Genomic DNA, 25,839 nt, shown 5'->3' with positions numbered 1-25,839 from the left:
TGTATTGCAAGAATTAATCTTGGGTGGACTTTCAGCCTGGCAGAGCTGGCCGAAAAGGCAGCAGATAAAATTATGTGGGGTATCAGGGAGGCTGAATAGCACAAACATGGCTGGACCCCCATCTCCCTTCTCACTACCCTCGTAGGACGCACAGCCCCGTCACCAGCCTTCAGGGAGTGAGTAACGCTGCTCATGCTACAGCTCAAACCAGGGCACCAGGCTTCCTGTTGCTGGTGTCAGTGCCTGTCAGCGGGAAAAGCGCCTGCACTGCATCTGTACCCTGTAGACTCCGTCGGACACCGGACCCTCGATTGCTCCCAGTATGTCAGGCAGTTTAATCCGGGCGGGGAAGAGTGCAGATGCAGGGCGCAAACCACAACTTGCACACACCGGGCAGGGAGCACATCGGCATTAAGAAAATGGGAAGCCTGTAGGTTGCAGGCTGGGGAGGCGCCAGTGACGGGGGAGTGCCGGTCATTAGGGGGTGTGCGCACGCCTATGCTCATAAGCCAATGAGACTAAACCCTTAATACAATTTTGTTGCTCTTCCCTGTACCTTTTCAAGTTCCAATATGTTATTGAGCGGAATGATTACACTGTTATCCCTTGCCTCTATGCCACTTTTCTGCATGCTAATACCTTGTTTGCCTTCGCTGCTGCTCCTTAACATTTGGGCAGTGCCGCTAAGTCTACTGTCAATGGGCACCCCCTAATCATTCTCTATTGACAATCCCACTATATTTTCCCCAATCTCCATTTAGAGATCGCCCACTTCTTTCTGCTCCCATGGGTTTTTAATAATCGTTTTTTATTTTTTGGACTTTTTCATACTATAATATCCTTGTGGATTCCTACTCATGGCTAGAGAAGTGTAGGGTACATGCTACACTAATTGGGGGGCCATGCACTCATGTGTCAACATTGACACCAAAAAATTCCATGAAAAATCATGTCGACATTTTGGTGTTGACCTACTTACTGTCTGTTTGTTGCCTTTTTAATCTAGAACCCATCTAGGGTGGGCATGCTGAGAAGAGTCTTCTAATTCTCAAGGGTCTACTTCTAAATTAACACCTTGAAAACGCTGCTTGGTACAAAATGCACAAAAATAACAAGCTGGTGTAAGTTGATACACACATTTGTATGGGCTGCAGGGCAAACAAATGAAAATTATTTTAGTATAGTAGAGTATTAAAAATTACTATGTACCTTGCACAAGCCACAGAAAGCCTCCTTAGATGTCTCTTTTCAAAATCTTTAGCTTTAATTAATTTATATTTTACACTCTTCCTTAAAACTAGGCACACCTGGTACTGTACTGTCACCCACTGCCTTTCCCCATCACCTTTTATTCCACCCACTGCAACTTTGTCTCACACTATCTCTCCCTGTCCCCTCTTTCCCTGTCACCCTCTGCCTCTCCATCTCCCACTATCTCTACCCATCACTCACTGCCTCAGCCTTTCTGCGTGAGTCACTATCTCCCCATCACTCTCTCCTGTCATCCACTGCTTCTCCAAGACATTACCCTCTCCCCATCATATGTATTTGTCATTACCTTTGAGGCCATGCCCCTTGTTGTGAGGCTAAGCCGATTTTCCCAGGAGTGCGCACAAGTAACCCCTCCCCCACTCTGTCATTATGGAGGATATTCTGGTTGACCCACAAAGCTGTAAAATTCATAGCTTTGCAGGTTATCTAAATGCCGCCTGCATGACCATCCACCACCCCTCACACACCGATTTCCCTGCACGCATACGAATGGATGTTTAGCATAAATGTATTTATATATATTTACATAAATGATGTAACCAGTTGCTAAATAAATATTACATTTGTGAGTCACATCAATGCGGAGTTCACAATAAATAGATTTTGATATACTGTATAAAAAATAAGGGATCTAGTATACACACCACACCATTTTTTTTTTAAATTTAGCATTCACTGCTTTTAGCAATCCACAAAACATATATGACCACTAATTTTCCACACTCTTTTATAACCTCTCAGTCTCTTCATTTTCAATAAGATTTTACCAGGTTTCACAGAAAATAACAAAAAAGTTTATTTTGCTTCTGGAGTGAAGCTTTCACAAAGAACACACTGTTCAGACCACCACGGTTGAATTGAGGTTCTTAATAATACTACAGGAACATACAAAATAAATACAAAATATTATAAGGTAGAAACTTGCTAGTAGAATTTACAAAACGTTCACCACTGGTATAAACATTAAATAAATAAAAAACTAAAACAAAACTAAGAAATCAATGAATACAATATCCTGATAATTATCATCAATGATGTCAATACATTTTAATTAAAGATTATTTTTAGGAATTTTGAATCATTTCACTGCCTCCCACTGGTGTAACTACTAGTCATTGTCTGCCCTCAAGGCCCGCTACTCCAACTTCAATCAAGCCAGCTGGAGATATCATCTACTGGCTGCTACAGCATCCTCCCCCTGCACTGGCTACCCAATTAGCCAAAGTACATATTAGCATATGACTGCAAGGGCACATTTCCCAAATCCCACCACCGGCTGAATCATGGATGACATGCAGTGCTTCCAGGCCCCACTGACACATGAAAGGTAACATAGTAACATGGTAACATAGTAATTAAGGCTGAAAAAAGACGTTAGTCCATTAAGGTTCAACCTATCTAACTTGTAACTGCTGACTTGAGTAAGTCATACAGATGGGGCATGGCACATTTTTGCAGGGGATGGCGATGGCGACACCAGCTGCCATCCCCTGCCAGCCGCCATCTGTATAGCGAGAAGGGGACGCGCGCGCAGAAGAGGCGCGCGCGTCCCACTTCCAGCGCTTCCCCCGTTCTCCGCCGGCTTGTTGGCGGAAACCCGGGGTCCATGCCGCCTGCCCGCACCCCCCCCCCCTAACCCTGTCCGTCTCCCTGAAGCGGAGACAGATAGGGTTCCCGTCGCCCCGCCGATGGAGATTGAGACGTGCGTGAGACGCACACGCGTCTCAGATGGCGAGCCAGGCTGCTGGCTGATCGCCAGCGGTCACGTTCTGGATTCGCCAGCAAAGAAGAGCCCGGCCCCATCTGTATCTATAGGATTTCCTAAGTGGACAAAAATACATCCAGTTTTGATTTAAATTCATTAACAGTAGTTGCTGTAACAACCCCACCGACGATGAGTTCCAACATTTTACTGCTCTAGTGGTGAAGAATCCTTTTCTTCATTCAGTGCGGAATTTCTTTTCCTCGATCCTCAGTACATGCCCGCTTGTCCTAAGCATAGGCCTGTTAGTGAACAAATCATCTCCCAGTTCCATATGATTCACAGTCCTGTATTTGAACATTCAGTATTAATCATACAGTGTCACCTCTCAACCTCTGTTTCTTCAGTGAAAACATATTCAGCCTGGTTAACCTATCTTTGTATTCTAGTGATTCAAGACCTTTTACTAGCTTAGTCATCCTTCTCTGTACCTGTTCCAATTCATTTATGTCTTTTTTAAGGTGCGGTGCCCAGAAATGAATACAATATTCCAAGTGTGGTCTCACCAATGCTTTGTAAAGAGGCACTATCACATTGGCATCCCTTGAATCCATACCCCTTTTAATGCATGCCAGTGTCCGGTTTGCTTTTGCTGCTGCACTTGAGCAGTGTGCACTATTACCCAATTTTTCATCTATGATGACCCCCAAGTCCTTCTCTACAGCAGTATTCCCTATAATAACTCCATTTAGCCTATAAGTAGCTTGTTCATTTTTGTTCCCATAATCAATTACTTTACATTTTTCAATGTTAAACTGCATTTTCCACCTTTCCGAACACCTTTCCAGTTTATTTAAGTCACTTTGTAGTGTTTCCACATCCTCTCCTTAGTTAATTTCCTTGCTTAATTTTGTGTTGTCCGCAAGTATTGCAATTTTACTTACTACATCACTTTCAATATCATTAATAAATATATTAAACAAGGTGGGTCCCAATATTGAACCTTGCGGTACTCCACTTTGGACCTTACCCCAGCTGGAATGTATGCCATTTACCACCACTCTATGTGCAACCAGTTTTTAATCCAATTACAAATTTTATCCCCTAACCCTAAATTACCTAGTTTAATTAACCCCTTCCCGACATTTGACGTACATTTACGTCATGGTCGGGAAGCACTTCCCGACACATGGCGTAAATGTACGTCATGGATTTAAACTGTCACCGCGTCTATAGACGCGGTGACAGTTTCAACATGTCTGCTGTCCCTGACAGCAGACATGTCCGTGCATGCCCAGGGGGGGCTGCGATGCCGCCCCCCCGTCGGCGATCGCTGTGATTGGCTGTTCAGTGTGAACAGCCATTCACAGCGTTTTCCTGTGTCACCGGCGAATAACGTTCGCCGGTGACACGGGATCAGAGGTGATTGGTGCTGTAAAGTACAGCACCAATCACCGCGGGGTGTAAGGGTGACACTGGTGTCACCCCACCTCACCCCGCCCGCCCCCAAAGGCCGTGATTGGTCCGTCGGACCGACGGACCAATCACAGCCAAGGAGGGGGATTTAAACTAACGGTGACTGCACTGCAGACGCCATTCCGGTCTGGAATAGCGTGCAGTGTGGTCACCGTACCCCCCTGCCGCCATACTGACCAGAACCTTGCTCCATACTTGCTCCATACTTACCTGATCGCTGCTTCATCACTGCTTCCTGGATCCTGTTGCTACTTGTGCCTTCCTGTGAAATTGTGCTGCTGCAGTGTACTAGCTAGATAGAGAGATAGATAGAGAGATAGAGAGAGAGGCCTAGTGACAGAGTGCTATATTTTGTGCTGCTGCAGTGTGATAGTTATAGAGAGATAGAGAGAGAGAGATAGAGAGAGATAGTGACAGATTGTGCTATATATTTTTTATATAACTGACTGCTGCCCCCTCCTTTTGTGCTGATCAGTATAAATTAACTGATCAGCAACTTTTTGGGGGCGCAGGTTTTTTTTTATATATAGATATACCTGTCAGTGCTGCTGCTGCAGTGTCATAGAGTGATAGATAGTGAGAGATAGAGAGATAGAGAGAGATAGTGACAGAGAGTGATAGAGAGTGCTAAATGTTGTGTCTGCTGCCCCCGCCTTTTGTGCTGATCACTATATCTGAGGTGATCAGCAACTTTTTTGGGGGTACAGAGGTTTTTTTTTTTTTTATATATACCTGTCAGTTGCACCAAAGGTTGTGCACCTGCTGCACCTCACTGGTAATCAGTGTCGCATCACTGATCACCTTTTTTTTTTGTGTGTGTGCTGTGGGGTCTTTTTTTAATTTTTTTTTTACACACACTGTGATTTTGTGGGTGTCCTGTGGCCGCTGTGCGCTGATCAGTGACGTACATCACTGATCATCTTTTTCGGCACAGGGTTGATCTATTTTTTTTTTTTTTTGATCAAATTCCTGTTGCCTTTGAGCGCTGTTCAGTGACAGACGTTACTGACCAACATCTGTGCTCAATTTTTGGCGCAGGACCTTTTTTTTTTTTTTTAACCCCTCAAATTTTTTATTTTTAACCCCTTCATTTTTTTTTTTTTTATTGGTATAAAGTATTTTTTTTTTTCTGCACCACATACACACTACACACTACATACCCCCCGGATTGAAATAAAGTTTGTACCCCCCCCCCTACACTATACACGTGTTGAAACATTTCACTACCAGTAACACAAAAATAAAAATGGCATCCCAAATGTCCTCCCAAATGTCCTCCCAAATGTCCTCCCAGTCATCCAGGAGAATGTATTCAGTGGAGGAGGCATATGCCATGCTTGCTTCTGACTCTGACACAGCCAGTGATGCAAGCGGGGAATTTGAAGGATTTGCCTTAAGCTCCTTTTCCTCCTCTGGTGATGAGGGACCCCCTCAAAGACGCCCCCGTAGAGCAGCTGAGACCCCCCCCCCCAATAATTGATCTCGTATGGACCCCACCACCAGACAATTTTGAGCCCCAGGTTCCTGAGTTTTTGGCCATGCCAGGAATCCAATTTGATTCCACAGGTCTCAGAGAAATTGACTTTTTCAAATTATTTTTCTCTGATGATTTTATAAATTTAATGGTGGACCAAACTAATTTATATGCCCAGCAGTTTATTGCTCAAAACCCCACGTCATCATTTGCTAGGTGGACCCCTGTAGATGCAGTAGAGATGATGACGTTTTGGGGTCTGGTGTTTCATATGGGCATAGTAAAAAAGCCAGAAATTAGGCAATATTGGAGTACAGATGTTCTGTACAGTACTCCATTTTACCGTATGGCCATGACCCGGACTCGATTTGAGACAATTCTTAAATTTATACATTACACCGATAATGCACAGTGCCCACCCAGAGATGATCCCACCTTTGACCGGCTATTCAAAGTCAGGTCGGTCATTGATCATTTCAGTGCCAAATTTGAAGAGGTGTACATCCCTGAAAAATTTATTTGTATCGACGAGTCCCTTATACATTTTAAAGGAAGGGTTAAATTCCGCCAGTACCTTCCCAGTAAGAGGGCAAGGTATGGCATAAAAATGTATAAACTGTGTGAAAGCACCTCAGGGTACACCCACAGGTTTAGGGTTTATGAAGGGAAGGATTCAAGAATTGAACCGCCAGAATGCCCCCCCTCCCTCGTAGGTGTTAGTGGGAAAATTGTCTGGGATTTAGTGCACCCCTTCCTGGATAAAGGTTATCACCTCTATGTGGATAACTTTTACACCAGCATCCCCCTGTTTAAGGCCCTTGGTTCAAGAGGTACAGCAGCTTGCGGTACTGTGCGCAAGAACCAAAGAGGCCTCCCAAAAACGCACATTGCCCAAGTAATGAGAAGGGGTGAAAGCAGGGGAATATGCAACGAAAATATGTTGTTGGTCAAATATAAGGACAAGAGGGATGTCCTTATACTGACAACAATTCACGGAGACAGTACCACCTCCATCCCTGTACGAGGTACCAGTACCCACACCTCCAAACCTAATTGTATCCTGGATTACAATAGGTACATGGGCGGAGTTGATCTTTCAGATCAGGTACTGAAGCCGTACAGTGCCCTGCGGAAAACAAAAATCTGGTACAAGAAGGTGGCCGTGTATATCATCCAGATGGCACTGTATAACGCTTACGTGCTATTCCGTTCTACCGGCCAGAGGGGGACATTTATGCACTTTCAAGAGGAAGTCATAAAGGGCCTAATATTTGGGAACCAGCAGGCAGAGGGCCCCAGTACTTCTAGTACTGGTCCCCGTATTGTACCAGGGCAGCATTTTCCTGATGAAATCCCCTCCACTGGAAAAAAGGGCAGGACACAAAAAAGGTGCAAAGTTTGCTATAAAAAGGGAATAAGAAAGCAAACTATTTTCCAGTGTGACACTTGCCCCGACAAACCCGGCCTATGTATAAAGGAGTGTTTTAAAATATACCACACATCTATGGAATATTAGGTTCATAATTTCACCGTGCTTCGGGGGTCTTGCTAATGCCACATAGCACCCACCATTCATTCCACCAGAATCTGAGCCGCAAAATCCAAAAATCACTCCTTCCCTTCTGAGTCCTGCCATGCACCCAACTGGTATTTTTTGGTCACATGTGAGGCATTGCCGTACTTGGGAGAAATTGGGGCACAGATTTTGGGGTGCTTTTTCTCCTTCATTCCTTGTGAAAATGAAAAATTTTGAGCCAGAACTGCATTTTTGTGTAAAAAAATGTAATTTTTCATGTTCACTGCCCACTTGTATCAAAATTGGTGAAACCCCTGGGGGTTTGAAATGTACACTATACCCCTAGATGAATTCCCTGAGGGGTGTAGTTTGCAAAATGGGGTGACTTGTGGGGGGGTTCCACTGTATTGGTGCAACATAGCACCCACCATTCATTCCACCAAAATCTGTGCTGCAAAATCCAAAAATCACTCCTTCCCTTCTGAGTCCTGCCATGCACCCAACTGGTACTTTTTGGTCACATGTGAGGCATTGCCGTACTTGGGAGAAATTGGGGCACATATTTTGGGGTGCTTTGTCTTCTTCATACCTTGTGAAAATTAAAAATTTTGAGCCAGAACTGCATTTTTGTGTAAAAAAATGTAATTTTTCATGTTCACTGCCCACTTGTATCAAAATTGGTGAAACCCCTGGGGGTTTGAAATGTACACTATACCCCTAGATGAATTCCCTGAGGGGTGTAGTTTGCAAAATGGGGTCACTTGTGGGGGGGTTCCACTGTCTTGGTGCTTGGGGGGTCTTGCTAATGCGACATAGCACCCACCAAAATTCCACCAGAATCTGAGCTGTAAAATCCAAAAATCACTCCTTCCCTTCTGAGTCCTGCCATGCACCCAACTGGTATTTTTTGGTCACATGTGAGGCATTGCCGTACTCGGGAGAAATTGGGGCACAGATTTTGGGGTGCTTTTTCTCCTTCATTCCTTGTGAAAATGAAAAATTTTGAGCCAGAACTGCATTTTTGTGTAAAAAAATGTAATTTTTCATGTTCACTGCCCACTTGTATCAAAATTGGTGAAACCCCTGGGGGTTTGAAATGTACACTATACCCCTAGATGAATTCCCTGAGGGGTGTCGTTTGCAAAATGGGGTCACTTGTGGGGGGGTTCCACTGTATTGGTGCTTGGGGGGTCTTGCTAATGCGACATAGCACCCACCAAAATACCACCAGAATCTGAGCTGCAAAATCCAAAAATCACTCCTTCCCTTCTGAGTCCTGCCATGCACCCAACTGGTATTTTTTGGTCACATGTGAGGCATTGCCGTACTCGGGAGAAATTGGGGCACAGATTTTGGGGTGCTTTTTCTCCTTCATTCCTTGTGAAAATGAAAAATATTGAGCCAGAACTGCATTTTTGTGTAAAAAAATGTAATTTTTTCATGTTCACTGCCCACTTGTATCAAAATTGGTGAAACCCCTGGGGGTTTGAAATGTACACTATACCCCTAGATGAATTCCCTGAGGGGTGTAGTTTGCAAAATGGGGTCACTTGTGGGGGGGTTCCACTGTATTGGTGCAACATAGCACCCACCATTCATTCCACCAAAATCTGTGCTGCAAAATCCAAAAATCACTCCTTCCCTTCTGAGTCCTGCCATGCACCCAACTGGTACTTTTTGGTCACATGTGAGGCATTGCCGTACTCGGGAGAAATTGGGGCACAGATTTTGGGGTGCTTTTTCTCCTTCATACCTTCTGAAAATGAAAAATTTTGAGCCAGAACTGCATTTTTGTGTAAAAAAATGTAATTTTTCATTTTCACTGCCCACTTGTATCAAAATTGGTGAAACCCCTGGGGGTTTGAAATGTACACTATACCCCTAGATGAATTCCCTGAGGGGTGTAGTTTGCAAAATGGGGTCACTTGTGGGGGAGTTCCACTGTCTTGGTGCTTGGGGGGTCTTGCTAATGCGACATAGCACCCACCAAAATTCCACCAGAATCTGAGCTGCAAAATCCAAAAATCACTCCTTCCCTTCTGAGTCCTGCCATGCACCCAACTGGTATTTTTTGGTCACATGTGAGGCATTGCCGTACTCGGGAGAAATTGGGGCACAGATTTTGGGGTGCTTTTTCTCCTTCATTCCTTGTGAAAATGAAAAATTTTGAGCCAGAACTGCATTTTTGTGTAAAAAAATGTAATTTTTCATGTTCACTGCCCACTTGTATCAAAATTGGTGAAACCCCTGGGGGTTTGAAATGTACACTATACCCCTAGATGAATTCCCTGAGGGGTGTAGTTTGCAAAATGGGGTCACTTGTGGGGGGGTTCCACTGTATTGGTGCTTGGGGGGTCTTGCTAATGCGACATAGCACCCACCAAAATTCCACCAGAATCTGAGCTGCAAAATCCAAAAATCACTCCTTCCCTTCTGAGTCCTGTCATGCACCCAACTGGTATTTTTTGGTCACATGTGAGGCATTGCCGTACTCGGGAGAAATTGGGGCACAGATTTTGGGGTGCTTTTTCTCCTTCATTCCTTGTGAAAATGAAAAATATTGAGCCAGAACTGCATTTTTGTGTAAAAAAATGTAATTTTTCATGTTCACTGCCCACTTGTATCAAAATTGGTGAAACCCCTGGGGGTTTGAAATGTACACTATACCCCTAGATGAATTCCCTGAGGGGTGTAGTTTGCAAAATGGGGTGACTTGTGGGGGGGTTCCACTGTATTGGTGCAACATAGCACCCACCATTCATTCCACCAAAATCTGTGCTGCAAAATCCAAAAATCACTCCTTCCCTTCTGAGTCCTGCCATGCACCCAACTGGTACTTTTTGGTCACATGTGAGGCATTGCCGTACTCGGGAGAAATTGGGGCACAGATTTTGGGGTGCTTTTTCTCCTTCATACCTTCTGAAAATGAAAAATTTTGAGCCAGAACTGCATTTTTGTGTAAAAAAATGTAATTTTTCATTTTCACTGCCCACTTGTATCAAAATTGGTGAAACCCCTGGGGGTTTGAAATGTACACTATACCCCTAGATGAATTCCCTGAGGGGTGTAGTTTGCAAAATGGGGTCACTTGTGGGGGGGTTCCACTGTATTGGTGCTTGGGGGGTCTTGCTAATGCGACATAGCACCCACCAAAATTCCACCAGAATCTGAGCTGCAAAATCCAAAAATCACTCCTTCCCTTCTGAGTCCTGCCATGCACCCAACTGGTATTTTTTGGTCACATGTGAGGCATTGCCGTACTCGGTAGAAATTGGGGCACAGATTTTGGGGGGCTTTGTCTCCTTCATTCCTTGTGAAAATGAAAAATTTTGAGCCAGAACTGCATTTTTGTGTAAAAAATTTAATTTTTCATTTTCACTGCCCAGTTGGACCACAATTGGTGAAACCCCTGGGGGTTTGAAATGTACACTATACCCCTAGATGAATTCCCTGAGGGGTGTAGTTTGCAAAATGGGGTCACTTGTGGGGGGGTTCCTAAATTTTAGCATCTTATGGTGCCTAGAAACCTACATGGTGCCTAAAAAATAATCTCATAAAAAGGAGGCTCCAAAATCAAGTAGGTGCTCCTTCTATTATGAAGCCTGTGGTTTGGTCAACGTGCACACTAGGGCCACATATAGGATATTTATGAAAACAAAAGATTTGGGGGAATCAATTTTTAGTCACATTTCTCTAGTAAAATGTACTGTGTTCCTTAGAAAAATGTATTAAAATTGCAAATCTGCAAAAAAAATGAAATTTTGAAATTTCACCTACACTTTGTTTTAATTCCTGTGAAACACCTAAAGGGTTAACAAACTTCCAAAATGCTGTTTTGAATACTGTGAGGGGTGCAGTTTTTGAAATGGCATCATTTATGGGGGTGTCTCACATACAAGTCCCTCAAAGTCACATCAGAACTGAACTGGTCCCTAAAAAAATCAGTGTTTGAAATTTTCTTGAAAATTTGAGAATTTGCTATTCATATTGTAAGCCTCCTAGTGTCCAAAAAAATTAAAAGGAAGTTGAAATAATGATGGAAACATAAAGTAGACATATGGTCTATGTTAGTTATTAACTATTTTGAGTGGTAAGATTATTTGTCTCACAAGCAGAAAATTTAACATTTTGCAAATCGCTAAATTTTCCATTTTTTCACGACATTTTGGTATTTTTCACAAAAAAACACAGACTGTATCGACCCAAATTTACCACTAATTTGAAGTACAATGTGTCACGAAAAAACAATCTCAAAATCACTGGGATAAGTAAAAGCAAAAAAAAGTTATCCCCACTTAAGTGAGACATGTCAGATTTGAAAAAAATGGCTCTGTCAGGAACGCAAAAACTAGCTCTGTCAGGAAGGGGTTAATAACCTTTTATGAGGTACCGTGTCAAAAGCTTTAGCGAAATCAAGCAGTATTACATCAACAGATTTCCCTAAGTCCAGCCCCCTACTGATCTCCTCATAGAAGCTAATTAAATAAGTCTGACCCATGCTGAGCCTTACTAATCACATTCTCCTGTTCTAAAATGTTTTGGATACTATCTCTTATTATTCCTTCTAATATTTTCCCCACAATGGATGTAAGGCTGACCGGTCTATAATTTTCAGGGTTAGTTTTGCTATCGTTCTTCCATATTGGTACTATGTTAGCTATGTGCCAGTCCCTTGGTACCGTCCCCGCTCCTCGTTTGGGGACACTGACAGAGCAGAGATATTCTTTTATCTGTGGGGTGGGGTGCCCCTGGGATCCCTGTATCCTGTACAATGAATATGTATGTATGTATTTGTCAGTGCACCCCTTATCCCTGTACAATGTATGTGAGTATGTGTCCCTACAATGTACTGTATGTGTGTGTCAGTGTATGCTCCTACAATGAGTATCTGTGTGTGTCAGAGAGCCCCTGTACAATATGTGTGCACCGCAGTGTTGAAGGATGTAGCGCCCCCCAGCAAAGTTTGTGACAGCCTGGCCGGCTCCTGGCACTGCCACAATATTTAAGATGTGTTTGTGTGTGGGGGGGGAGGTCTAATGCTGTGAAGTGCCTGTCTCAAGAGAGACCTGTGGCTGTGCTGTAGTTGGGTAGTGCCCTCTCCTATTTTTCCCTCTCTCTCCTGGACAGTCTATTTTGCTTTAATATCTTTCTCCCTGGCACTGTGTCTCTCTCTCTCCATAACACTGTTTATTTATCTCTGCTTCACCATGAAACTGTCTCTCTCTCTCTCTCCCTCAATCTCTAACACTCTCCTTTTCTCTATTTCTCTCGATAGGACAATTTCTCCCTCTTGCTCTGACACTGTCTCCCTCCCTCTCTTTTTCTTTCCCTGATACTGTCTGTATCTCTCTCTGTCTGACAATGTGATGCTCTCCCTGGCACTGTCTCCCTCTGACTATCTGATACTCTATCTCTTTCTCTGACACACTCTCTCTCCCTCTCTGTTTCTCCTTGACACTCTCTCACACTCTCTTGCAGTGGTGTAGATAGGTGCCACGGTGCCCGGATCAAGGGCATGGTTAACATTATACCACACACTGTAATGCCCATTGCACAGTTTCACGAACTTTGTAATACCCATTACACATAAAGCCACATGTCATAATGCCAATTACACATAAGGCCACACATGATGCCCATTACATACTATAAAACAAACCATAATGCCCATTACATACTATATAACAAACCGTAATGCCCATTACACATTTGACACATGAATGCCACTTACCTACATGCTCATTGCTAGGAACTTCATACTCGATGCCAGGAGCTTCATGCTCGATGCCAAGGGGCTTTCATGCTTGTTGCCAAGGGGGACTGAAATAGCTCGTTGCCAAGGGGGACTGTAATAGCTCGTTGCCAGGAGGACTGAAATAGCTCATTGCCAAGGGGGACTGAAATAGCTCGTTGCCAAGGGGGACTGAAATAGCTCGTTGCCAAGGGGGACTGGAATAGCTTGTTGCCAAGGGGGACTGAAATAGCTCCTTGACAAGGGGGACTGAAATAGCTCCTTGACAAGGGGGGCTGAGCTGCCCTGTCCGCCGCTATATTCTATTAAGTCTCCCGCTGGACCACGAGCCAATAGGCGCTCACTCCCACTAATGGCTAGCGGTCCATAGGGAGACTTAATTGAAAATAGCGGCGGACAGGGCAGTTCAGCCAAGCACAGCGGGGAGTGGGCAGGGGAGCGAGAGGACGGGGGAGCAGGGGAGCGGGCGAGCAAGGCGGGGGAGCCGGCGGCACAGTTTGCGGTGCACGGCTCTAGGCGCCCTGTGATCTTTTGTCATCCGGAGCTCGTGCTCCACCAGCTTTGCCCTCTCTACGCCCCTGCTCTCTTGTTACCCTCCCTTACTTTCTATTGCTCCTTCCCTCTGTCTCTGACACTCCCTCTCGCTCCCTGATACCACCCTCTGTCCCCTTTCACCCCTTTCTCTGTTTCTCCCTGACACCCTTTCTCTTGCTCCTCTCTATTCTCTCATTACCTCATTTTACATGAAATGCCCTCCTCCCTCTCCTTCTCCCTCTCCTTCTATCTTGAATCCACTAAATCCACTAAACTTTCTCTCCCTTCATCCACAAAGGGACAACTATGGGGGAGGGATGCCCTTCAAGATTTTGCTATGGGGCCCACAAAGTTCTAGTTACGCTCCCTGCTGCCTTCCATTACATATGTGTTACCCTTTAAATAGCATTTTAGATAAATCTCCAACAGTAAAAACATTTACTAGTGTGTAACTGAAATATATACTAGAGAGGCTTACAATACCATCTGTCAGTTATTGACATGATTATAGTAAATACAAATGTATACAGTATTGAGATGGAGGTAATACTGGTTCTATCCATTTAAAAAGATGTTCAAAAAAATACCTCTATATAACAATTGCTAAAATACTCCCTCCCCGAATAAATGTGCAAAAAAAGGTCATATTAATGTTAAAAAGTAGGTGTACAAAGGTCCAAGAGGAGGACCGAAACGTAGATCCCCTGCATCTCCAGCCATGCTGCCTGAAATAAAAACCTGTTGACCAAGTAATACAGACTGGTGAGTGACGCCGATGTATTTCAAATTTGATATATATCCTGATGACGAGATTAAATCTCGAAAGATCTTGAACCTGTGTGGTCTCCAGTTATTTCAAGTCGTCCGAGTGCCGCCAATCTTCCAGATATATATATATATATATATATATATATATATATATATATATATATATATATATATATATATATATATATATATATATATATATATATATAGCTTGCAAAAAAAATTGAGGACACTCACCGGACTTTCAATTTGGATGTCTTTTTAATCCACCAAAGTATAAAGTGCAAAGTGCATGACAGTGGGCCACGGGTAAAATGGTAAAAGGCCATAGGCTTCTATGGGGCATCACCAGATTTTTCTGGCGATGCCCCCCTTTGCGATAACCCGGCGGGGGATGCTTTTTACCAATGCGGTAAAAACCCAGATAACTGGGTTTTTACCGCATTTTTAGTTCAGAGAATCTCCCCCTAAGGCAGTGCACTGGTGCCTGCCGCGATGAAGCAGCTAGCAGCGGAAGGAGTGTTATGCTGTGGTCAGCCCTGGAAGACTCGGAGGAGAGCGAACTAGGGTTAGACTCTTCCTTTCTCTCTCCCCCCCCTCCTGTTCAGGCTACATGTAGCTGTCAGTGGCCGGGAACTGCTGTAGCCTGGATCCTGTGCAATGCTTAGTCTGGGGGAGGCAGACACAGGAGAAGGGACCAGGAGAAAGCCATAAAGAATTGTACCGCAGTGAGTGCTTGATTCTAAGGGGGTGTATGGTTGCTGTTACCCATCCAGGTGCTTGGGCCACGGTAACTTCTCCCTTCCCACACTATGTACAGCTCCACCCCCAGCTTATAGAGGTGACCAGTAGTTAGCCTCTTATAAATATAGATAGGTCAGGGTTGCCTACTCTCCTGGAATGTCCGTGAGACTCCCAGAATCCTGGGACGAACTACCGCAGCTGCTGCTTCACTTCCGCGATGTGTACTGCCCACGCGCGTTGGCAGCGTCATTGCGTTGTCGCTGCCAGATTGAGAAGAGAACTGCATGTGTAATTTACTGGCACCGGGCAGTGAGACCTGGGGAGAGACCGCTGCCGGGTGGCTGCAGGATGGAGGAAATGCCACAGGGGGTCACCGTGCTGCTGGAGGGGGCAATGGGGAGCGGCTGGGGGGCTGCATCCCCAAACTGTACTGCCCGCTGCTGGGGAGACCCCTGATCAGCTGCAGCCTGGAGGTCTTCGAGAGGTGAGAGCTTCCCAGGGGGTACATACAGTGTGCGCTGTGCTGTGCATAAGGCTGCCTGGGAATGCACACACACTGCTCGGCCATGTACAGCAGCACACGGGGGCTGGATGTGGGTCGGAGGTGCTCACTCTATATACACACACATGTGCTCACTCTATACACCCACATAATGTGCCCAAGCACCCTCTATACCAGGGTTGATGACTCTCCCGGAATCGAGGAACATCTCACAGATTCCCGGAAGAGGACCCCTTTCTCCCGCAGCTGCCGCTTCGCTTCCACGATGTGTAATGCGCATGCGCTAGATAACGGCGATGATGCTGCCAATACCCCATGGAGACGCAAGGCCCGCCCCTGGTGACGCAAGGCCCCTTGCTTTTACTTTTCTCCCTGTAATGATTTTTCAAAAGTAGGCAACCCTGAGATATGTTATAAGAGTTTCTTTAGTAAAAAGCTCCCACGCAGATTTTCCAAAGACGATAGAAATGCAGAAACCACTTGAATCCAGATGGTTATGATTTACTTTGAAATCAACACTTTTCACTGAAGAGATAGAATATAACCTAATGAAAAATAATCCTAGCAACAGAACATCACAGGAGTAATCATACAATCCAGTAAGAAGCCTTAAACGCCTTGAATTCTAAAATAGTACAGAAATATCACTATAACAACTGTGGCATTATCTTAGAACTTTAACACACCACCATATTGCATTTGATGCAGGATTGGCACCTTACACTGACATACTGTATCAAAGATGTTTGTGTTTTTTAACATACAGTATGTTAAAAATAATGTTGTTTTTCTCTGTATACGGGGGTTAATTCAGAGTTGATCGCTGTTGTGCGAATTCACAATCTTATTGATTATTGAATTACTGCATATGCAAACGGATTGCAAAATAGCGAAAATGTCTAATCGCAATCCCCTCACAATTTGACGGACAGGAGGCCGATTTCTGTTTTCTGGGAATGTCAAGGGAGGGATTCTGATGTCAGTGCCAGCCTAGATCAGCCTGATTCTGTTTCAGAGTGGTGGAAGGGACAGAGTTACTTACATTTGCACAGACTGGGAAAATCATTCAATGGCAAGGGAATTGCCCTTGGGTTTGCATATAATAGAGAATAGCAATTCAATGGCAATTCTCTTGCAGATTTGCACAGGGTGGGTTTTCTTTCTGTGTGGGCGGCAGCTTAAACTTATTCAGCTTGTTAAAAATTCTAACAGGATACATCAAAGTGATTTTAGACATTTCCATTAACTTCTTAAAATACATAAATGATACATCTATTATTATAATTACTCTATTATAATTATTATTATTATTTACAAAGTCATAATCTACACTGATGTTATTTCCTTATACAAGTTGAGTATCCCGTATCCGATTTATTCCAAAAATTGTGTTTATTTTTAGAATAATTAGATTTTTTTTTGACCCCCCCTAACCCTTTTTTATACTTACCAAGTCCCCCGGCGTCCACGGCAGGCCTCCAGCATCCTCTCCGTCCTCTCCAGCGGTCCCAGGAGTGCATTGCGCGAGTGTGTGTGAGCGCCGATGACGTCACCGGCACGCCTGGGAACTCGCGCAATGCACTCCTTGGTCCGCTGGAGATGCCGGAGATGGTGCTGGAGGCCTGCCGTGGATGCCGGGGTACAAAGTGGATGCCGAGGGACCATCGGGGCACCACAAGGGGACTGGTAGGTATGTTTAAAAAAAATGATTCCAAAATCTGGAAAAATCCCTTATCCGGAATCCTCGTGGTCCCGAGCATTTCGGATAAAGGATACTCAACCTGTACTGCTTATACTGCTTTCATAGGGTTAGGCTAAGTTGGGGTACCATGCAGGGACAGCAATAGAACTCTTGGGGCCCCATACACTGATATCTTTGGCGGCCCGACCTTCTCACACAATATCACCCCCAACCTTCATGCTGGAACATAAACTGCACGCATTGTGGCTTGCGTTCTATCACGATGACGCACTCCCTCAACCCATGGCCTGCGCTATATCATACTGACGCACTCCCTAAAGTTGTGGGCTATGATCTATAACACTGATGCCCTCACTACGTGGCCTTATGCTCTATCACACTGACACACTCCCTTACTCTGTGGCCTGTGCTCTATTATACTAATGCCCTCCCTCACCCACCTCACAGCCCACAGTAATGCCTCTTACGCATGATGCCCACAGTGATGGTATGTCTCCTCCAGGAACTTCTGCTGTACAAGTCTAGTGACTGCTCAGGGCAGGTGTTTAGTACCCTAGGCAAAACTAATGTGCCCAACCCCCAGTTACTGCACTATCATTATGAATAAAGTATTATATACACACACACACACACACACACACACACACACACACTCATACAGTATACACACACATACACACACACACACAAAGTACACTGCACTGGTCTCTTTTACTGCTGCCAGCTCCATAATGCTGCACTTGTACCACTACCCAGCCACCTCCCTCACACACCTGTACCATAATGCCTACCTGACCCTCTCCATGAGGGGGGAAATGCTCTGTTCCTGGGCTTCCCTGGTAATGTATGATTGCCATCACCTGTGGTGACACAACTTTCTTATCAATTACCTAGTTCCCCACAGGTGATGGCAATCATACATTTCCAGGGAAGTCCAGGGCCCTGCTTGTGAACGCTTACATTATAAAGGGGAGGGTAAGACAGACAGGAGTGACACAGAAGGGGTGGCAATGAGCATAAATAGACTGTTAGGATGAAAGATGGTTGGGTTTTAGGCAAGGTAGGCAAACATGTACTGTGCATACAGTATGTCTCTCACCTTTTCTGTACATTCTGGCAGGGTCTGTTTAGGAGCTTGTGCTGGAGGGGGCGGAGCTACCAGACGATTTCTGTGTGAACTGTGACGAGCAACAGCAGCAGCAGGAAGCAGAAGACAGGGACACAAGCCAGGGTCGAAACTAGGTGTTTCAGTGCCCGGGGCGGCAGTCATTTGGTCGCCCCCCCCGAAAAAAAACCAAATTACTGCCTTGGGGACAGGCAGCGGGGGTCCGGGGACTGGTGAAGGTTAACTCTGGCTCCTAGCGCTGCCGGGCGGTGGGCGGGAAGCAGATTTTGCAAAGACTTGCCGGATGCTGATCAGCTTCCGGCAAGTCTTTTCAAAATCATCAGTGCTCCCCGCCGCCAGGCAAATAGCGAGCGGCTGTGTATGTGAAATCCGCCAGGCAAATAGCAAACGGCTGTGTATGTGAAAGCTGCCGCTACACCAGTCCCTGGATCCCCGCTGCCAACATACCTGTGTGCAGCCAGCAGGGGTAGGCAGCGTCCAGGGGTCCAGGGACTGGTGTAGCGGCAGCCTTCACTCACTCCATCTCCTAACGCAGGGGCAAACGCAGGATTTTCAGAAGGGGGTTTCCAGAGGGGCGGAGCAAAGCACGGAGATGGACACTTAGGTGACCCAGTTTATGCCGGGTCAGTTAAAGTATTAAAGATAGACCAAATGTATATAAATAATAATAATAATAATAATAAATATATATACATAACAGCAGTGTAGACCCCTGGGCATAGCAATGTATTGGGGCCCCGACCGATCCTCCAGGGGTAGGGGTGGGGGAAGCTTTGATGTCCCGCAGGTGGTAGGGGGTATTATATCAACCGATCAGCATGTAGGGCCTGGATCAGTAATTTCCACTAATTACCCCTTTACTGCACAGATGGTGGGAGATGGGGGCATTGGGCTGAATGAAGGGGCCATAACTTCCAGGGTGGTAGAGGATGTTTAATACACAGAGGAGGGGTGTATAGTGGAGTGGGCTTATTATTCATAATTTTGTGGTGGGAGGACAGCTTGTTTGACTGCAGATATCTCCAGTTCCCGGAAATACATTTCTTCGATTTTAATGGAATTGTCCATCAAAGGGGGAGAGTCCCAGCTTTTGAAATATACCCTCAGAAAAACTCTAAGTCAGAGAGAACCTGAAATATCTGACTGGGAAGAGCAATTAACAGGCTTGGTTGGGGACCACTGCTTTGAAGTCAGATATCTCCCCAGAGCCGATTTTTAAAATTCTTGTACCCAAGGATCAGGTTGACCTGTATAAGTTCAGCAGACGTCTGAGGCTTAAAGAACACTTCGCCAATAGTACAGAAGCTGCCCCATCAAACATCAAACTGCAGAAAAAGGGCACATTTGATCCTATTTCCACCAACCTAGCGATCAAGAACTTCACGGGATGCATGCAATAAAAGATTATATCCATGCATACGGCACCAGCAAAGGTACATAGAAACCTATCCCAAACTGAAAGAAAAGCACTCAAAGATCTGAGTAGTTACACAGACATCATAATCCGCTCCGCCGATAAAGGCAGAGGAATCGTCGTTCAGGACACAACTGAATATAAAAAAGAAATCTACCGACAACTATCGGACACACAGACATACCGCCAACTAGATATGGATCCCACAACATTATTTAAGAAGAAACTGGATGTCTTTCTGACCAAAGTGGTCAGCTCCAACATCATACCTAACATCATCAAAACAGGGATATGAACTAATTAAGGCCCTATTAGATCGGTCCACTCCTGGCCTTGATCCATTATCTAAGGTATTACTGGGGCAAATAAAAACCACAGATCCTCCCCTGATAAAACAGGCGATTAAAACATGGGAAGAAGTCAACAAAACATGCCACAATACATTAATAGACCCAGATTATCCGCTAGTGGGGGAGGGTATATTGAGAGCTCTGGGCGAACTTCAACCAAGGGAAATATGGGGTAGAGTGGGGATTACAAAATTGAGTCAGCTATATGAGGCTGACAGACTAAAATCATTTTCCCAGCTACAGGAGGAGTATGACCTCCCACTTACATACTTTTACCGTTATCTACAGATCAGAAGTGCCCTAGGGAAACAATTCCAGCACGCCCCCCCAATATTTGGAGAGTCAGTAATTAAAAAGGTACTAAAACAACCGAGCAAAAATAAACTGGTATCAAGGCTTTATAAATCTATAAGACCCTAGAACAAAGTGACCAGTTAATAACACTCAAGAATAAATGGGAGGAGGATGTCGGGAGGTTAGACGACAAAGAATGGCAATTAGCCACAACCTCGATTACAAAGGCGACAAACGCATTACGAGTACAGCAAATTCAACTCTTTACTTTTCATCGGGCATATCTTTCAATGACAAGGATAGTAAAGTTTGGGGGAAGGACCTCTGACCAAAGCCCTAAGTGTAAATTGACCTCGGGCTCCTTTATACACTTGCTATGGGAATGCCCAGTTGTAGCAAAATATTGGCAAAAAGCGATTCAGATAATGATTGAAACGGGAGTACCCAGAGAAACACTTAATATTAAGCAATGTGTGCTTAGTATAGTAGTAGATCATAATATAGATGTACCGCAACTATATCATAATTTTAACCTCCTTGGCCAAAGTGATAATCGCAAAAACTTGGCTGGCCAAAAAAGGACCTGAGATACAGGAATAGATTTCCTTGACTAACTTTACATATAAACAGGAAAAAAGTCTCCACATAAACCGAAACACACTACATAAACATGAATTGACATGGAAAGGTTGGTTTAGTTCAAAATATTACAAATAGCGTTTTCTTTATTAGGACATGATAAAATAGAAGAATTGATAAAACACAAAAAACACATTAGAATGCGAAAAGAATACACAATGATCTTCTTTTTTCTCTGCACTTTCTTATTGTTTTATTGCGAATGTTCTCTTTCAGAGATAATTCAACACGTGGCAATCACAAATAGTGGTCGATATTAAATAAACAAAATGTCATAATTAGTATAAATATAAAATAACGGTCATTTTATCACAGTAAACACAGTATTAATTTCACAGCTTTAAAATTCACTTGTAAAATCTATTTAGAATTAATTCAATGTAACCTCTTTACTGTTTGAACACCTATATATGTCTACATTTGTTTTTAGCACGATAAGGAATATTTATGTACAAAACCAACTAGACGCAATCATACACAAAAAATATTATAGAACTATCTATCCCCCTAAAGTAAGGAAAGAGGTAATTAACATCGTAGCAACAGGATCACAGAATGTACTTCTTAAATAATCTAAACGACTTGACAAATGTATGTAACTTTTTAAGTGTCTGTACTTTTATAATTTAATGTAACTCTTTAAATGTTTACACTTTTCTACACAATGTAAATATACACTTTATGTATTGTTATACTAAAAAGTCAATAAAGATTGAAACTATAAAAAAAAACATCATCAAAACAGCACTAACCAACGATTACCCGAAAGTGCCACTAATCTATACATTACCCAAATTACACAAGAATGCCACCAACCCACCCGGCCAGCCGATAATATCGGCCAGGGATTCCATCTTTTACACAACAGCACAATTCCTAGACCTTTTTTTACAGCCTATTGTGCAGAAACAAAAAACCTACCTCAAAGACACCAATTCACTATTGTTGCATTATCAAGATCTGTCGCCATTTCCAAACAAGTACTTATTGTGTACCATCAGTGTAATTTCCCTGTATACAAATATCCCCCACTCCAGGGGTTTAGAAGCAGTCAGGAGAGCGGTACACAGCAGTGGTATATATCAAGGCCCGGACAGCAACTTCTTTATTGAACTACTCGATATGACATTAACCAATAATTATTTCTTATTCGATAATAAATTCTTCATCCAACAATCAGGGGTTGGGATGGGTTCTTGTGTAGCGCCGAGTGTCGCTAACATTTTCATGTATGATGTGGAACACGACCTCTTCTTTTCAGACAACAGTATTTCCAACAAAATTAAAGCTTACTATCGCTACATAGACGATATCCTTATGATCTATGATGACACACAGGAATCGTTCATAACCTTGATGGAAGACATCAACCAGAAGGATCCAGACATCAAATTTACTAACCAGTCTAGCTACAGTGAAGTGAACTTCCTCGACGTTACAATAATGCAAACTAGCGATAACCACCTCACAACTAAAGTTTATCATAAAACCACAGACAGGAACACCCTGCTCCACGGCAACAGTTTTCATCCCCCTCCTGCCAAATGGGCCCTGCCATACTCACAGTTTTTGAGGGCACAACGCATCTGCTCTTCCAAGGAAGATGCAGAGATGGAAATGGCCAACATGATACAAAAATTCAGAGCTAGAGGATACCCATTGAAACTGTTATTAAAAACCAAAGCCAAAGTAACGACCATGGACAGAAACAAATTATTAAACCCTACAACCAACATTACCCAAAAAAAGAACATAGTCTGGACGCAGTGTTTCACTACCAACAGCAGCACTCTAATGACCGAGGCAAGAAGAATATGGCCCATCGTAAACACAGATAAGCATCTTCCAGCTGTAAACAAGTATAAGATCATGCCTGCGTACAAATAAAAATATCAAAGACTATATAGTCCACAATGATGTGTCCAACCTCAAGAGATCACCCCCCATGACCTTCTTAGAATTAAAAAACGGCAACTACAGATGCCTAAAATGTGTAACATGCAGCAGCCTGGAAATTGGAGATCAGTTCTGCCACCCCCGCACTGTAGAGAAATTGTTCATAAAATACCCTTTAACATGTAGCAGCCAATATGTAGTGTACTACATAAAGTGTCCCTGTGGATACCTTTATGTAGGCAAAACAATAAGACAATTTAAAGAACGGATAGCGCTACATAAATCCAGGATAAAAGCGGCTTTGAACAACAAAGGAACAGACCAACCTGTTGCAAGGCATTGGAAGGAACTGAAACATACCATTCCAAACATGAGATACAAGATGATAGACTGGATTCCCCCCAATGTCAGAGGGGGTGACAGAGGGAAAGCCTTACTTAAGTGCGAGGCCAGATGGATCTACAAACTGGAGACGGTACGGATTGAACGAACTACAACCTCTGTCTTGCTTCTTATAATAACTCCGCATTTTGTGCTCATCCAACCACAAAACTCCTATAACAGTGTTTATACACCCATCTGATGTGTAGATTCATTAAGTGCCCAGACTATTGGATACAATTAGCCTCACCGATTGGACAGATTAATTGGAGTCATTATCACCTTTATGTCAGCAGTATAAGCCGCCAATACCGGCATGGCTTTACCACTATTTTTATAGTTTTATTTATATAAATTACTGAATATACATGTATCTGTATGCCGTGATTTCCTCCATATAGTTGCTTTACTGCGTCTTATACATGCATTTACAATGTAAAACTTTTGTCTTTCAGTGACACGCACCATCTGCCCACAGCCGGCTTGGAATATGCACATGCCACTCTTCATGTCACCTTATCAGCAGTGTGGTCACTTTGCCACACTTCAAGTTCACTTTCCAACACGTAACATGGTTACCATGGTAACCTCCCAAACACAATTGGCGCACATCCCCTGACGGCCCAAGTCTGCTGACTGCCAGTGAGAGACTGACGTCATCAGCCCCACACTGACTTGTTTGAGACTACTATAAATGTAAGTAATGTACCTTTTCTCACCATGTCTTGATAAAGGGCACACAGCCCGAAACGTTGATACACTATCCAGTGTTGGTGTTATTCATTTGACCACCTTATGCCTATTTGAAAAACCTCAGGAGTGCCGCAGACATTCTTTCCGTATATCTTCCCTCATCTGAGGGTCGCAAGGCACCCGGGTTGCTGTATTCCACAGCAAGTGCCAGGAATCATACGAACAATATATATATATATATATATATATATATATATATATATATATATATATATATATATACATATACACACAGTATATATATATATATATATATATATATATATATATATATATATATATATATATATATATAAAAGTTCCAAAGAGACAGCCACCCTCCTTGAGCTGTATACAGCTACCGTGGTGCTGCAAGCCCAATAAAGTAATAGCAGAGTCCAAACGGCGAGCACCCACGGATTTCTCAAATGAATATATATATATATATATATATATATATATACACATATACAGGTTGAGTATCCCGTATCCCAAAATCCGTTATCCGAATTATTCTAAAAACCATACATTCCAGAAAGTGGAAGAAATTTTAAAAAAAAATTGCTAAAAACTTACTGGGGACATTTGTAACAGCACTACTGATTAAATGATATGTAACTGGCACTATATATGTGCAAGAAAATGATTGCTTGGCATTCAAATTTAATATCTGAGATCGTACACAAATTTTGTTTCATGTTTTGAAACCTTGTTTTTTGAACAAATAAAATATATTTGTGTGTAATTCTTGTGGTTGATGTGTTATACAGCATAAATGCAAGATACTTCAAAATACATCATTGAAATATTAAAATATTCCGAAATACGGAATAAGTCGTTATCCAAAATTCTCCTGGTCCAGAGCATTTTGGATAAGGGATACTCAACCTGTATATACATATAAAAAGCAGTTATTTGTAAGCAGAGAAACTGGATCATGTGCAGAGCCAGACAAGTATCAGTCAGCACTAAGTCTTCCAAAGAACCACGGAAATGGCTTTGGTACAGTATATCAAGTGCAACAAGACATTTTGCTGCAATGAGGAGCGGTTTAGCAAGATAATTTAATGTGGCCGACCATATCACAATCAAATCAATTGCTAGATATAGGAAGATAAGTGCCATTAGTGTTCTAGAGTAAAAAAGGTCACAGAGTTCAATTTGCCAATGGAAATACATTGTAAGAATCAGAGTGGGACAACATCGCTTCAGGCACCAATTGTCCTTGATACAGAGCACTCCTGCGCAATAATGACAAGTCACAGTCATTCGACCTCTAGCACAAAAGATTTGGTCACCCTGGATATACCATTTTCAGAAGCTAAATAACAGGATCTTCACATGAATGTCAAGATGTCAGTGACAGAGAAACCTGTGTGCGATAACCTGCATACAGTATTTGTGAAACAGGATTCATCGGCTTTCAAAGCCACCAATAAAGCTACAGACTTGTGTGCACAATGGAAGTAAAGTCTGCTAGTGGCTACAGATATTTCAGAATATTTCGGGATGACTTCACAAGAATTACACATGTATACTTCATAAATGACAAATTTGAAGGAGGA

At 43.3% G+C, this 25,839-nt stretch overlaps 2 protein-coding genes across 2 annotated transcripts in view; one reads left to right on the top strand and one right to left on the bottom strand.

The window, feature by feature from the left end:
* Nucleotides 1–24,305, top strand: part of LOC146064432 (uncharacterized) — a 61,968-nt gene extending 37,663 nt beyond the window's left edge. The window contains exon 4 of the mRNA XM_083177905.1: nt 23,998–24,305. Coding sequence (XP_083034031.1) covers nt 23,998–24,112 — 115 coding nt within the window. The 3' untranslated portion in view covers nt 24,113–24,305. The remainder of the gene's footprint in view (nt 1–23,997) is intronic.
* GPR149 (G protein-coupled receptor 149) overlaps nt 1–25,839 on the bottom strand; it is an 86,390-nt gene that overhangs the window by 14,445 nt on the left and 46,106 nt on the right. The gene's annotated exons all lie outside the window — the stretch shown is intronic.

This window comes from Crinia signifera, chromosome 3 (assembly GCF_055691185.1).
Source record: "Crinia signifera chromosome 3, ASM5569118v1, whole genome shotgun sequence".
NCBI classification, from domain to species: Eukaryota; Metazoa; Chordata; class Amphibia; order Anura; family Myobatrachidae; genus Crinia; species Crinia signifera.
Note: the sequence above shows the minus strand (reverse complement) of the source record. Positions and strands in the feature narration are given on the sequence as shown.